At 52.7% G+C, this 15,939-nt stretch overlaps 1 protein-coding gene across 1 annotated transcript; it reads left to right on the forward strand.

Annotated features, from left to right (window-relative positions):
- The first annotated feature begins 2,728 nt into the window (after positions 1-2,728).
- Positions 2,729-14,223, forward strand: Rela (RELA proto-oncogene, NF-kB subunit). The gene is made up of 11 exons (XM_005351747.2): positions 2,729-3,333; positions 3,936-3,962; positions 4,054-4,205; positions 4,358-4,506; positions 5,361-5,452; positions 5,642-5,773; positions 6,482-6,586; positions 6,697-6,909; positions 11,550-11,630; positions 11,737-11,808; positions 12,910-14,223. Exons 1-11 carry the CDS (start codon positions 2,730-2,732, stop codon positions 13,521-13,523), a joined length of 2,241 nt encoding a protein of 746 aa, XP_005351804.2. The 5' UTR covers position 2,729; the 3' UTR covers positions 13,524-14,223.
- Positions 14,224-15,939: the final 1,716 nt, after the last annotated feature.

A 15,939-nucleotide genomic window follows, 5' to 3' on the forward strand; every position in this document is an offset into this window, starting at 1 on the left:
TGTGCTGGTGTGTGCTGCTTGTGTGCTGGTGTGTGCTGCTTGTGTGCTGGTGTGTGCTGCTTGTGGAGGTGTGTGTCTCTATCCTGGTACTCGGGAGGCCGAGGCAGGTGGAGGCTGGCAGATGTTTGAGCTCAAGGCCAGCCTTGTGTCCACAGCAAATTCCAGGCTAGTCAAGGCTACATAGTCGAGACCCTGTCTCCAAAAGTTCCCCCTTTTGAGAATAGGTAGTGAGTGAACTTTAAGACAGAGGAACTTTGGCAATGTGTGACGTGAAAGAAACAAAAAATCAAATAAGCAGTCTTGGTTGTGTTGGCCACGTCTGTAATCCCAGCCTGAGGCGAGAGAAATATCAGAAGTCTCAGGTCACCTTGAACCACACGTGAGTTCCGGGCCAGCCCGAGGTTCATTGCAAGACCCCATTTTACAAAACAAAACAGGCTGAGGTGGAGAGGATTAGAAAGTCACTGGGCAGTAGTGGTAAAAGCTTTTTTTTTTTTTTTTTTTTTTTTTTTTTTTGGTTTTTTTCGAGACAGGGTTTCTCTGTGGCTTTGGAGCCTGTCCTGGAACTAGCTCTTGTAGATCCGCCTGCCTCTGCCTCCCAAGTGTTGGGATTAAAGGCATGCGCCACCACCGCCCGGCTTGGTAAAAGCCTTTTTTTTTTTTTAAGATTTATTTATTTATTATGTATACAACATTCCTTCCATGTATGTTTGTATGCCAGAAGAGGGCACCAGATCTCATTATAGATGGTTGTGAGCCACCATGTGGTTGCTGGGAATTGAACTCAGGACCTCTGGAAGAGCAATCAGTGCTCTTAACCTCTGAGCCATCTCTCCAGCCCCTTGGTAAAAGCCTTTAATCCCAGCACTCAGCAGGCAGAAGTAAGTCAACCTCTGTGAGTTCCAGGACAGCCAAGGCTACATGGAGAAACCTTGTCTCGAAACCAACCCCCCTCCCCCCCCAAAAAAGAAAGAAAAGCCTTCCACTGAACCTGATGGTCTTTTTGATCCCCAGCACCCACATGATGAAAAGAAAGAATTGAACTGACTCTGGCAAGTTGTCCTGTGGCCTCCACGTGGCTGTAGTATCCTCCTACACAGACGTGAATGTGTGGATGGCCTCCACGTGGCTGTAGTATCCTCCTACACAGACGTGGACGTGTGGATGGCCTCCACGTGGCTGTAGTATCCTCCTACACAGACGTGAATGTGTGGATGGCCTCCACGTGGCTGTAGTATCCTCCTACACAGACGTGGACGTGTGGATGGCCTCCACGTGGCTGTAGTATGTGCCTACACAGACATGGATATTAAAATTGAGAAATCTGCATGGGAGAAGCCTGAACTCAAAAGATTAAAAAGGAAATAGACAATGAAGGCATAACTGTGGAAATGAGTGTCCTATATATTCCCTTCGTTTTCTTGACTTTTTCTGGAGTGTTGGATGGAAACCAGGGTCCCCTGCAGGCTAGGCAAGCATGGTGCTGTAGGCCTGAACTGTACTCCTGGGCCTCTTCCCCTTTCAAGACATAGTTTCACTGTGTAGCCCTGGCTGGTCCAGAACTCCCTATGTAAACAAAGCTCCTTTCCTTTTCTTTCTTTCTTTTGTTTTGAGACAGGGTCTCTGCAGTCCTTGCTAAACTAGACTACACTGACCTCGAACTCGGAGATCCTCCTGCCTCTGCCTCCAGAGTGCTGGGATTAAAGGCCTGTGCTACCAAGCCCAATTTAGATTTCTTTTTAATTATGTATATATGTGCATCTGTGTGTGGGTGTGTGTACATGTGAATACAGTTTCTCTCGAGTACAGAAAAGGGTGTGGGGTCTCCCAAAGCTGGAGTTACAGTTGCGAGTTGCTCCAGGCGGATGCTGATTACTGAACTCCCATCCTCTGTAAGAGCAGTATGGACTCTTAACTACTGGGCCATCTCTCTTGTTTGTAGGCATCTTTTTTCAGAGTGGTCAGGATGTGATGTAGCTCTTCTGTGGCTCTACTGAGTTGCCACCCCAGCCCTTACTTTTCTGTAACTACACTGTATCCGTTTTTTACTTAAGCTATGTGTCGGTTTTTCAGAGCGATGCATGCAAGGATCAATGGTGACTGTGTGCCACTAATCTGAAGTCAGAATTCATCCTGTCGCCTTGAAGTCCACCCCTGCAAACAGTAAACTGCCTTTTCTAATCTTCGCCAAGTGAGAAACTGAAATGAGTGGGAGGGGCGGTAACTATTTTCACTTTTGTCTTCCTGTTTTTTTCAGAGCCTGGGAAAGCATCTCAGAATTTCCAATCTTTTCCAATTCCCACATGATTTCCTAATTTAGAATGAATTCAGAGAAAATAAGTCTTTCTCCATGTGCTGAAGCCTTCTCATTCTGGCACCGGGGGAGCAACCTGAGGTACAGAGTACTCCAGCCCGGGTCCCCACACTCACCCAGCACACTGCAAATGCCTTCAACACCGGAGCCTGGGCCACGCGCAAGACAGGTGTGACCCTGGCTAGTTCTGGAGATCCCTAAGGGTCCAAACCTTATCCCCGGCACCTATCTGCAGAGACAAGCCCTGCGGTTTGACCTCGGGCGTCTTCCAGCAGTAACTGTTCAGAAAGGCACAGGTGTCCGGCCCTCAGTGTGACTCCCACCCCACGGCCTCAGTCGCTCCTTGGAGAAGCAGGCTCTGCGGAGCACGGGCTCCCCGGTTCCTAGGCGCAGATGGATCTAGGTTGGGGAGCATATGACCTACAACGCGCCGTGGTCCCCAGAAGGCCTGGCACGGTTAGGAAAGCGTGTGGGATTCAGTCACCAGCCTCGGCCGGCGCAGCAGGCTTGGGCCTCTCCCTGCGCACGGCGAACGGCCGCAGCCTGCCAGCAACCCTGGCTCTGCTCCAGACCCGGCCTGGGTGACATCACCAAACTCCTGCGATCAGAGCGGGGCGGGGAACAGAACCCGAAATCCCCTAAAAACAGAGTGAGTAATCGTGGGCCCGCCCTCCAGGCGGGGCCGGGACCCCGAGCGAGCAGCGCCGCGCAGCCCCAGGAGCGGCCTTGCAGCCGGGCGGGCCTCGGAACGAACAGCCTCGGCGCCCTCCGGTCGCTCCCCCGGTGTCCCCGCCTGAGCGCCGCACACCTTCCGTGCCCTGCGAGAGCGGCACACCTGCTCCAGGCCCCCACGCGCGTCGGTGGCGGCGGCGCAGCGCGCAGGCGCGGCCGGATTCCGGGCAGTGACGCGACGGCGGGCGCGCGCCGCGCATTTCCGCCTCTGGCGAATGGCTTCGCTTTAGCGCGCCGCGGGCTCAGCTGCGACCCCGGCCCCGCCCCCGGGACCCCGGCCATGGACGGTGAGGCGGCCCTCTGGCCCCGCAAGGTGGCTGCCCTCGAGCCCCGGGGCCCGCGGCGGCGGGAGCTCCCCCCCCCCCCCCCCCCCCGCGCCGTCTTCCTCCCCTTTCTGCGCCGCGGGGTGCTGCGCAGGGAGCCGCAGGCCGGATGGTGGCACGGGGCGGGGCGGGCTGCGAGGGGTCTGACTCAGTTGCCCCTCTCTGTGGAGGGCGCTTTGACTCAGTGTCCTTCCTGGGTGGGAGTGAGGGTGACCTTTGACTCAGTTTCCTTGGCGGCCCCCATCCGTGTCGCTGCGATTGGTTCTGGCTTCCTTTCCTTGTAAGGGAGAAAGTATTTGACTCAGTTTCCCCTGTAGAAGAGAGGGGGGTGATATCCTTCCTCAGTGTTCCTTGAAAGTAGGCACTGACTCAGTTTCCCCGGGTAGAGGAACGCCTCTATGCCCCTTTTCTCTAGTGGAGAGATGCTGCTGCCTTCTTTGCCCTGCCTCTTTCAGGGCAGGTTGTGGGATCTTGGCTCGGTTTCCTTGGGAGGGAGCTTGGCTGTCATGCCTTTCCTGGTGAGGATGGGCAACAGAGTTTCCTGACAATGTGTCTTAACTTTGCAGATTTGTTCCCCCTCATCTTCCCCTCGGGTAAGTGGACCGTCGATCCTCAGTGGGTAGGGACTGTCCTGGAGTAGGGGTTACGGGGGCAGCACCCAATGACTGGTTGTGTCACCCACAGAGCCAACCCAGGCTTCTGGGCCCTATGTGGAGATCATCGAGCAGCCCAAGCAGCGGGGCATGCGCTTCCGCTACAAGTGCGAGGGTCGCTCAGCAGGCAGTATCCCTGGTGAGAGAAGCACAGACACCACCAAGACGCACCCCACCATCAAGGTAGGCACCAGCCCCCAGGGCCCGGAGCTGGAGACTGATGTGGGGGAAGGCACCGTGGAGCCCCAGCAGACTTGCCTTCTTGCCACCGTGCCCCGCGTCTAGGAGCCAGGTTTGGCATTGCTGGCCCCTAGAGTACTCTGTACTTTGGACAGATCAATGGCTACACGGGACCAGGAACAGTTCGCATCTCCCTGGTCACCAAGGACCCACCTCATCGGCCGCATCCGCATGAACTTGTGGGGAAGGACTGCCGGGATGGCTTCTACGAGGCCGAGCTCTGCCCAGACCGCTGCATCCACAGGTGAGACCTGTACACGTCAGGGCTGGGGTGAAGTCAGGATAGAACGCGGGTGGGAGCAGGCTTGGGGCCAGGCAGCTTTTACAATGTTACCCCTTTCTAGACACAGGCAGAATTCTGAGCCCTTGCTCTGTTCCCTGCTCTGCCAGCAGGACCTCCTTTCTCTTAAATCCTTTAAAAGACAGGAACTCCATGGGATAAGGACGAACTTATCACCTTGGAGCCACAGACCTTTGTGGCTGGACCGGCCAGTCCCTGAGTGTCTCTCATTATAAGAAAGATACCACAACCGACTCTCCTGGAGCTTAAATACCAGCTGGCAAAACCAGGCGATGAATAATTGTACAGATAGACACTGCTAGAGAAGAGTAATTTCCATGAGGAAAAGAACACAGTAATAAATTGGAAGGAGGAGTCTGGCCTCGTTGCTTGGAGTCAGAGTCTCATAGCCCAAGCTGGCCTTGAACTCGTTAGGTTTAACCTGCCTCTTCCTCTCAACCCCAAGGATAACAGGCATGTACCACCATGTCATGACTTTGGGTTGGAAGGTTACAAAAGGCCTCTCTGCTAAAATGGTGAGAAAACCAGACAAGTCCAAAAGAACATTCCATGCACGAGAAGGAATAGGTTTAGTGTGCTTAGGAATGGGGAAAGATGCCCCCTGTGGCTGAGGTAGGACGGTGGCTTGGCGCGCATAGGCCGGGTCCCACAGAAACTTGCTAGTGGGTACGAGTGGGTTTCACTGCAGCACAGTGGTAAGGCGATGGAGGCTGTGAGGCCTAGATCTGTGACCTGGGAGTGGGAAGGGAGAATGGGGCTTTGCTGCAGACAGAAAACTGATACCTGAGACACCATAGCTTCCAGAACCTGGGGATCCAGTGTGTGAAGAAGCGAGACCTGGAGCAAGCCATCAGCCAGCGCATCCAGACCAACAATAACCCCTTTCAAGGTAGGAGCAAAGCAACTCCATCACCTTCCCTGCACCTCCCTCGTCTCCCTCCATGGCCAGGCAGACAGGATGAGTGGAATCTTGCTGCCAGTTTGGTACACATCCATTTTACCATTGAGAATCAGGCCTAGAGAGGGCTTGTCTTCCCGGTACAGCAGAGTTAGTGACTCCCACCTGTTTTTCTGACAGTTCCCATGGAGGACCAGCGTGGGGACTATGACCTGAATGCCGTGCGCCTCTGCTTCCAGGTGACAGTGCGGGACCCATCAGGCAGGCCACTCCGCCTGACTCCTGTCCTCTCTCATCCTATTTTTGATAACCGTGAGTGGCCAGCTCCAGTAAAGGGAAGGGAGGGCCTGGGAAGAGAGAGCGGGCTGGGGTGGGCGTGGCCTGCAAGAAGAGCTTGACTTCCTTTAGTCCAGTTGTGCTGGCAGGGACAGGGCAGAGCAGACCCAGAGCCTCCCTCAGTTGGAGCCTGCTGGGAAGTGGCTGTTGTCCACGTCTGTGCTGAGATGCTGGCCTGCCAGGACTCTGCGCAGGAGTTTAGGAAGCAAACTCCCAGGAACCGAGATAACGCAACAATAGCAGCTCACAGGAAGCTCTCTGATTACCTGGGCTGACATTGATGGATTGCAGTCTTAACAGGCGTTAGGGTAATTGAAAATAAAAGGGCTTTAGAGTCCCCCAAGGACCGGAAACCAGTATAAACTGGAGTGAGGAGGGAAGGACTCCTTGCCAAGGTAGAGATGAAGCAAAAGCTGACAGTGTGAGGTCAGATTGTCTCTTGACTGTGAGGTCTGGGAAGGAAAGCACAGCTCCTCACCGCTTTGTTCCTCTGTCTGGAACTGCGGTCGCAGCAGGAGGCAGTTTCTGAATTGGTTGGGGTGAAGAGCGGATGGGAACCGTCTGCAGAAGGGTGGTCAGCACACTGTGGGAGACGACATAGGATGGCTGGGCATGACTGTGACATCTATGGGGTACTGTGGAGACCTCTCAGGGTTCAGGGTTTTCTCCTTGTCACACCCTCAGGCGCCCCCAACACTGCTGAGCTCAAGATCTGCAGAGTAAACCGAAACTCTGGGAGCTGCCTTGGTGGCGATGAGATCTTCCTGCTGTGTGACAAGGTGCAGAAAGGTACACGCTGAGCTCTCTGCACCAGAGGGGAGGGGTGATGATGCCAGGGACCTCAGTGGCTTCAGGGGAAGCAGGGACATCCTAACCCACGCTGCTGCTGTCTCCTGCAGAAGACATTGAGGTGTATTTCACCGGACCAGGCTGGGAGGCCCGAGGCTCCTTTTCTCAAGCTGATGTGCACCGGCAAGTAGCCATTGTGTTCCGGACTCCTCCATACGCTGACCCCAGCCTGCAGGCTCCTGTGCGCGTCTCCATGCAGCTTCGGCGGCCTTCTGATCGGGAGCTCAGTGAGCCCATGGAGTTCCAGTACTTGCCAGACACAGGTGTGAAGCTAGGGAGGGTAATACTAAGGTTTCTGCACTCCGGCTGAGAAAAAGACCAGGACAGCACTTAGGATTTTTTTTTCAGATGGGGAGAAGGGGTGGAGCTTGAGATAAGGTCTCTCTGTGTAGCTCTGGCTGTCCTGGAACTCACTCTGTAGACCGGGCTGGCTTTGAACTCACGGGGATGTGTCTACCTCTGCCTCTCAAGCACTCCACTACTGCCCGGCTAACACTAGCATTTATATATACTGTACTCATTGCACATAATATTTCTGTTAAAGACAGACCACATGTACTATGGTGATCACATAAGACCACATTATCTAGCCAGGCAGTAGTGGCTTACACCTTTAATTCCAGCTCTTGAAATGAATCTCTGTGAGTTTGAGGTCAGCCTAGTTTGTAAAGCTAGTTCCAAGACAGCCAAAGCTACACAGAGAAACCCTGTCTCGGGGGTGGGGGTGGGGAGGACTACACTGTCTAATGACGTAGATGTCTTGGTTTGTGTAAGTATACTTTAAAATGCTCATACTGAGCTGGGGCCCCAGCACACATGTGTAACCCTTGTGCGGTGGTGTGGAGACAGATGGTGTAGAGCTACTTGTCCGGCCAGCCTTGCTGGATCAAGGTGCTCCAGAGGCAGCAGGATGTCCTGTCTCAAAAATAAAGTGGACTGGACATGACAGCGCACACCTTTAATTCCAGCACTTGGTGGGCAAAGACAGGCAGATCTCTGTGAGTTCGAGGCCACCTGGTCTTCATAACAAGTTCCAGGACAGCCAGGGCTACATAGTGAGATCTTGTCTCAAATAAATAAATAAGGTAGAAGAGGTGGCTCAGTGGTTCAGAGCACATGCTGTTCTTCCCGAGAACCCAGGCTTCATTCCCAGTAGCCATGGTGACTCATAGCCATCCCTGTCTAGTTCCAGGGGACCTGACACTCTTCTGTGCACGTGGTGCACACACATACAAGCAGTCAGACAGGCAATGCACATAAGTAAGTCTTAAAAAATATGGTGAAAGCCAGGCGGTGGTGGCGCACGCCTTTAATCCCAGCACTCGGGAGGCAGAGGTAGGTGAATCTCTGTGAGTTCGAGGCCAGCCTGGTCTACAAGAGCTAGTTCCAGGACAACCTCTAAAGCTACAGAGAAACCCTGTCTCGAAAAACCAAAAAATAAAAAATAAAAAAATATGGTGAAGAGTGGTAGAGGAAGACAGCCAGTATTGAGCCTTGGCCTTGACATGCTTATGCACACACATACATGAACATGTACATGAACATGCACCACACACACACAAATGGTAATAATAAAATAGAAGTTCATACAATGACAAATTTGCCAAACAACATGTCTTAAGATGTGTTCCCATTCTTTTTTCTTTTTTTTTTTGGTTTTTCGAGACAGGGTTTCTCTGTGGCTTTGGAGCCTGTCCTGGAACTAGCTCTGTAGACCAGGTTGGTCTCGAACTCACAGAGATCCGCCTGCCTCTGCCTCCCGAGTGCTGGGATTAAAGGCGTGCGCCACCATCGCCCGGCTGTGTTCCCATTCTTAAGCAACATATAATTATAGTCAGAATCCATTTCATATTTAACAGTGACACCCAACTTATTTAGCTCTGTCTATTTTGTCTACCCTTACTGTGAGCATTTCCTTAAATGACTTGGCTTTAATCTCTCATCGCCTTCTGAGGGGAAATATTTAACTGAATTCACTAGCAGTAGAGGCACTAGGTGCACCTGAACCAAGGTCACTTGGCTTTGTGGATTTTGTCACTGCCATATAACCCAGCTTCATTGTGCACAATCAGGGCCCATGCCATGGAGAGATGGCTCAGTGGTTAAGAGCACTGGCTACTCTTTAAGTGAACCCAGATTTCTAATTTTGGCACATATATGGAAGCCCACAACCATGTAATCCAGTCCCAGGGCTTCCGAGGGCACCAGGCATGCACACGGTGCACAGACACACATGCTGACAGACACCATGCACATAAATAACTAAATTTGGGGGGGAAGACTTTTTTTGGGACAGGATTTCTCTGTGTGGCTCTAGCTGTCCTGGACCTCGCTCTTAGAGAGACCAGGTTGGCCTCCAACTCACAGAGATCCACCTGCCTCTGCCTCCTGAGTTCTGGGATCAAAGGTGCGAGTGACTACCACCTGGCCCCACCTATCTCTTAAACCAGGTGTAGTGCTACTTATGGCATTTGCGGTGGGTCCCAGCACTGGGGCGGTGGAGGCAGGAGGAACAGAAGTTCAAGGTCATCTGTAAAGACTTGGTGAGTTTGAGGCCAGCCAAAGTTACGGAGCTCTTGTCTCAAAAAAAAAGAGAGAGAGAGAGAGAGAGAGAGAGAGAGAGAGAGAGAGAGAGAGAGAGAGAGCGAGCGAGCGCTGACAAGAGGCTCCGGGTAAAAACACCTGCCACCAAGCCTGATGACCTGACTTTGATCCACATGATAAGAGGAGATAATTGACTCCTGCAAGCTGTCCTCTGACTTCACTCTTGCTGTGATCGCGTATGAGTGTACATGCTAAATGTAATAAATTAGTTGTTTGTTTGTTTGTTTCAAGACAGGGTTTCTCTGTGTAGTCCTGGCTGTCCTAGAACTCACTCTGTAGACCAGGCTGGCCTCGAACTCACAGAGATCTACCTACCTCTGCCTCCTAAGTGCTGGGATTAAAGACATTCACTGCCACCACCCAGCTAAATTTTTTTAACTTTTTTTAAAGATTTATTTATGTATTTTATGTATGTGAATGCTCTATTTGTATGTATGTATGTATGAATGTATGTATGTATGACAGAAGAGGGCATTAGATCCCATTACAGATGGTTATGAGCCACCATGTGGTTGCTGGGAATTGAACTCAGGACCTCTGGAAGAGCAGCCAGTACTCCTAACCATTGAGCCATTTCCCCAGTCTCCATAAATTAGTTTTTAAAAATCAGAGACTGGCTGGGCAGTGGTGGCGCACGCCTTTAATCCCAGCACTTGGGAGGCAGAGGCAGGCGGATCTCTGTGAGTTCGAGACCAGCCTGGTCTACAAGAGCTAGTTCCAGGACAGGCTCCAAAACCACAGAGAAACCCTGTCTTGAAAAACCAAAAAAAAAAAAAAAAAAAAAAATCAGAGACTGATGGGCAGTGGTGATGCATGCATTTAATCCCAGAACTTGGGAGGCAGAGGCTGGCAGATCTCTTTAGTATGAGGTTAACCTGGTCTTCAGAGCAAATTCCAGGGCAGCCAGGGATACACAAAGAAACCCTGTCTTGGGTGAGGGGAAAAAAAGCTGAGGCTGGGAGGCCATTTTGGAAGGCAGTGCACTGGTTCAGGAAAGGTGATGGAGGGTGTGTCTTGCAGAGGTGGAAGAGCACATCCCTGTCCCTGTCTACCCCGGTCACGCTGCAACCCCCTGGCCTTTGTGCCAATGGCACTCACCACGCAGCCTCACTTCAGGGTGTGTGTTGCTCTGGCATCTGCTTGGAGTGCTTAGCTGTTGAGCACTCATGACTTTCACCACCTGTCTCCTGTGACCACCTCTAGTCAGATCTCCCGGCGTCACTGCCCCGGCAGGTCTGTACCCTGTTCATGTGTGCAGGAGTCCTTGGCATGTCCAGCTCTTTGTCTTGTTTTGAAGACAGTGCAGTCCTGTCTGCTTGGACCTTGCTGTGTAGACAAGGCTAGCCAGCCTCTAAATACATGTGCCCCACTCCTGGCAGCACTTCCTTTCTTCTGCAGTATTTCTTTGCGTGTGTATGCACATGCGTGCAGGTAGAGCTCAGAGAACAACTTGCCAGAGTCGGTTTTCAGTTTCCTCTTTCCACCATGGCTGTTCTGGAGACGAACTCACCTTTATCTGTTGAGCCATCTTACTAGCCCAAAGATTGGACATGGGGTCCTGGCACTTTTTAAGGTCACGTTTTTGAGGATTAAACCGCTTGTGCTTACCCATCCCAGTGGCCAGGAGGAAAGACAGAAGAGTGGGTGCTTGGCAAGTTGTGTTGTTAGTACTGGGGAACTGAACGAAGCCGTGATGTTCAGGGTAATTCCAGTTTCCAGTCTGGGTGCCAGGACAGATAGTGGGAGAGACAGAGATAAGACATGGTGACGTTCCCTTTGAAGAAATGAGGCCAAGGTGCTCTATCTAGTCTGAGAGCGCCAAACCTGAGCCGAAGGTGGCTTGTGAGATTCGCCTGCGGTGCTCAGTGCAGTGTTGCCCTCTGAGCCTAGGCACATGCTCAGGGGATGGTTGAGCTACAGGTGCTTGTCCCTCTGAGCAGGGCTCCTTTCCTTAACATCACCCAGGGGTCAAGATTCAGCCAACAAGGCTGGTTGTGGTGATGCTGGCCTCTAATCCAGCACTTTGGAGGTAAGGTGAATGTTGGTGAGCTTGCCGTCAGCCTGGTCTACAGAGTGAGTTCCAGGACAGCCAGGGCTACATGATGAGTCTCTCAACAAAGCAAAGAGAAGGAGGACGAGTCATTCAGACCCTTGTCAGAAAGTCAGCATCCCTTTTTAATTGTTGGGAGACCAGGTCTTAGGAAAATACGACCCCACTGCCTTCCTAAAGGGCCGGCTCCTGGGAGGAGTGGGGCCCAGCTAAGGAGAGTAAACCATACCATCCATATTGCTTTCCCAGATGATCGCCACCGGATTGAAGAGAAACGCAAAAGGACCTATGAGACCTTCAAGAGCATCATGAAGAAGAGTCCCTTCAACGGTAAGCTGGGGAGAACCCGAGTGGAAGGAGAGAACGTCTAGGCCAAGCTCTAGACATCAGTGAGGACACCCGGAGTCTTAAAGCTGACCTAGCTTTTGTTCTGTAGGGCCTACTGAACCCCGGCCTCCACCACGGCGTATTGCTGTGCCTTCTCGAAGCTCAGCTGTCCCCAAGCCAGGTAAAGAATCCCTTTGTCCTACTTAAATGAGGGTCACATTTGTTCAAACTGAAGTTGCAATATTGTCTGGAAGGGGACTGAGCAGACATTGGTCTCATCTGCAGAGTTCTGAAGCCTACCCTCCCTAGGGCCCATGCTTCTCAGCGGTGTGGCATGGGACTCTGTCAGGGTCATCCAGGGAGCAGTGCAGGTGGGGATTCTTGGGCTCCGCACAGACTGATAAACTTGAGGCTTTGAAAGTGTGGCCCAGTAACCAGCAATCTCCTGAGGGTGTTAATGCCATAGAAGTCTGCAGCCATAATCCAGCTAAACTCTGAGCTAGGCCCAGACCTCATGCTGGCAGCCTGCAGTGCCAGCTACTCAGGAGAGGGTAGCAGGAGGGTCAGGGTCCAGGTCCAAGGCTGTCCTGGACTACAGGGTTAAGTTCAAGGCCAGCTCCGAGAACCCTGTTTCCAGTTAGAAAGGAAGAGCAGGGGTAGATAGAGCGCTGGCCTGGCATGCACAAGACCCTGGGTCGGTGCCCGGTGCAAGGGGCTGAACAAACCCTGGCTTGGATACCTCGAGACACAGACATTGGAAATGGATAGCCCATGCCCTTGGCTCTTAATTGGATTTAGAAAGAAGGAATCACCTCAAAGTAGTAAGTTATGGGGCGGGAGAGATGGCTCAGTGCTTAAGAGAACTGGCTGCCCTTGTGGAGGACTTGGGTTCTGTTCTCAGCACCCATGTGGTAGCTCACAGCTGTCTGCCACTGCAGATCTAGGGCATCCATTGCCCCTTCTGGTCTGTGAGGGCGCCACGTTCATGCAGCGCACATACGTAAAAGCAGGAAAAACACTCACTCGCACAGTCCCTCAGTTGGTTTTGCAACTGTAATGTGAGGAGAACTTTAAAAGGTCAGGGGTGAGAGCTTTGCGAACTCCAGTAGCCAGAGAACTCCTCAGTGTGGCCCTTGGAAGTGGACCCCACTGGCCAGGACAGCTTTTGATTCCCTAGAAAGGAACTGAGTCTAAGAATCCAGGAGAGGGGCTGAGTGGTAGAGGATGGGTGTGGTATGTCTTCAGTGCTTTTTCTGACTTCTCCTCTGTCTTTCTCCTCCAGCCCCCCAGCCGTACCCCTTTCCAACATCCCTCAGCACCATCAACTTTGATGAGTTTTCCCCCATGGTGTTACCATCTGGGCAGATCTCCAATCAGGCCTTGGCACCATCCTCTGCCCCAGTCCTGACCCAGACCTTGGTCTCCTCCTCTGCCATGGTACCAGCTCTGGCTCAGCCCCCAGCCCCTGTCTCAGTTCTAGCCCCAGGTCCTTCCCAAGCCCTGGCCCCACCCATTCCAAAGAGCACCCAGGCCGGGGAAGGCACACTGTCTGAAGCCCTGCTACACCTGCAGTTCGATGCTGATGAGGACTTGGGGGCCTTGCTTGGCAACAGCACAGACCCGGGTGTTTTCTCAGACCTGGCATCTGTCGACAACTCAGAATTCCAGCAGCTCCTGAACCAGGGCGTGTCCATGTCTCACCCCACAGCTGAGCCCATGCTGATGGAGTACCCCGAAGCTATAACTCGGCTAGTGACAGGTTCCCAGAGGCCCCCTGACCCAGCTCCCACACCCCTGGGGACCTCAGGGCTTCCCAATGGCCTCTCGGGGGATGAAGACTTCTCCTCTATTGCGGACATGGACTTCTCAGCTCTTCTGAGTCAGATCAGCTCCTAAGGGGCTGGCGTTGGCCCTGCTCAGAGCACCAGGTTTCAGGGTATTGAAGCCTTCCCAAAGCACTTACAGATTCTGGGGAGCGTGCTCCAACTGCCCCCAACTTCTTTGGGTAATATCTTCTAGGGGTGGCAACTTTATTCTTTTATTGGCAGTATCTCACTCTCTCTTTATGGAGGTGCTTAAGCAGAAGCATTAACTTCTCTGGATGGAGCTGGGGGACTGACTCTTCTCCGCTCTTGGTAGGGAGCCCTGGAACCCCTCCCATCCTCCAGTTCTAGCACTCTCCCAGAGAGGGGCATGCTGGAGCTGTGGCCTTATTATCAATTGTCTTCCTCAACATGGATTCCTGTACACGTTGATCCAAAGCAAAGCTCCTAATAGCAGCCCCTGTGGGGTGCTGCCTGACACCAGCACATGAGGGGCCATTTTTTCTCTCCTGGGTGCTCCTGCCCCACCAGCTCTTTCCATGCTGAGCTGTGGCTGAGGGGAACAGGTGGGATAGCGCTGGCCACCTTCAGGATCCTGAGGGAGTTTGGTCTGAGACATCCCTGCTCCCCCTTTTCTCAAGTGCCTTAATAGCAGGGCAAATTGTGTGGAGTCAGGAGGGCCGGCTAGAGCTCAGCCACAAGACAGCCTTCACTGAGAAAGCTATTGGACTCTCGCTCTTTCTAGCTCTGAACTAATAAATGTGTTACCATGCTGGCAAGAGAGTCGCTGTCTTTCAGCAAACACTGAGCGCACTCTGCTGATCATTTCAGGGTGGGTGATGGGGAAATGATCAAGTGACTTTGGACTGTTATTTTGAGGCCTGGGACCTGAGGATGCCCCCTGAAAACCTTGGATCCCATCTGGTAGATACTAGGGCAGGGCTCCCACTGCAAAAAGTCCCAGCAGGAACCAGGAGCTGTGGATGGAGTCCCAGTGATGGAGATCCCTCGCATTCCAGGTCAGCAGAGATACAGCCTGGCAAGGGAGGTGTCCTGAGACTATCCTGGGAATGATGAAGAACCCAGCACGAGGCCAGCCTGGTCTACAAGAGCTAGTTTTAGGACAGGCTCCAAAGCTACAGAGAAGCCCTGTCTCGAAAAACAAAAACACACACACACACACAAAAGGACCCAGCACTTGGGAGGTTGAGGCAAGAACTCTGCCTGAAACAAAACAGACACTTTGCACCCTGGTGAACCGTTCAAGGTCATCGTGAGGACTTTTCACGAGGACTTTGAGTTACCTGCCCGCGGGTAACTTGCTCACTCCGCCCCTAACCCTCCCCATTCTCCACCCCCGCAGAAAGCCCGGCGCGCGCCTTTGATCACATCTTGCCAGAGGCAAAGGCAGGAAGGTTTGTGAGTTCAAAACCAGCAATGGCTACACAGAGAGACCCTATTTCAAAATAACAAAAACCCAAAGCCTATAACAGTACTTTTGATACCATGTCCCAGGAGGATCTCTAGAACCTTAGCCCACAGCCTTAGAAACCTAAACAAAGGCCAGGGGAAGGCTCCTGTGCTAAAGCGGGATATACTTCCGGTTTCATTTTGCGCACGCGTAGCAGCTATTGAATAGTACGGGCTTGAGGGCCAGTCTTTTGGACGCGCACGCGCTGTGGAAGCACTCAGCGCCGGGTGGTGTGGCAACGTGCTCGTGGGGGAAATCCCGTCTTAGAGGTTTTTTTTTTTTTTTTTTTTTTTTTTTTTTTTAAGTGTGTGATGGGCGAGCTGCAAAAGTTAGACCCCTGGGAACAACAGGCTGTTGTGAAGAGTCCATATATGGTCCCTGCGGGGGGGAGGCAGCAAATGTTGGGGAGCAGGTCTGTGGTCTCCTAACATAAACGCTATGTGCACACCCTTAGGGGGCGGGCCTGAAGTAAGGGTGTACCACCCAAGGACCCGGCTTAGCACAAGGCCATCAGAGGCAGAGCCGATCTCGCGTTTGTCTAGGGATCAGAATCCAGTGAACTTTTTGCCCTGGAGAAGCCGAGAGGCGGGACTGGCAGCCACCGCGCTTGAGAAGACTTGAAACCCAAGGGCATCCTGCTGTGGTGCTTAGTAAGGGTTCTCAGGCTGAGTTTGGGCAGTGCCTTGTTCTTGGCTCTCCCAGTGTCCTGAAATAGCCTCGGGTGACCCCCGGAAGCCCTCTTTTAGTCCTTCCCACACTCCCTGAATGACCTCACCATACTAATGGCTCATCCGCCCCAAATCTTTGTCTCTAGCCCCGACTCCTGTCCCCCTGGCGCTAGCCGCTGAACAGTTCTACCCTAAGGTCTCTCAAACTTGCCCTGCTCCAAGTGGCCACAGTCATCTCCGGGTGTCAACTTCCTTCTTCCTCTGTCTCAAGTATCACACTCCCATCCACTAGGGGCTCCAGCCAGAAACCACCTCTTCTCCCTTAACAACGGGCATCCAGTCTTTCACAA

The sequence above is a fragment of the Microtus ochrogaster genome, chromosome 8, assembly GCF_000317375.1.
Source record: "Microtus ochrogaster isolate Prairie Vole_2 chromosome 8, MicOch1.0, whole genome shotgun sequence".
Taxonomy (NCBI): Eukaryota; Metazoa; Chordata; class Mammalia; order Rodentia; family Cricetidae; genus Microtus; species Microtus ochrogaster.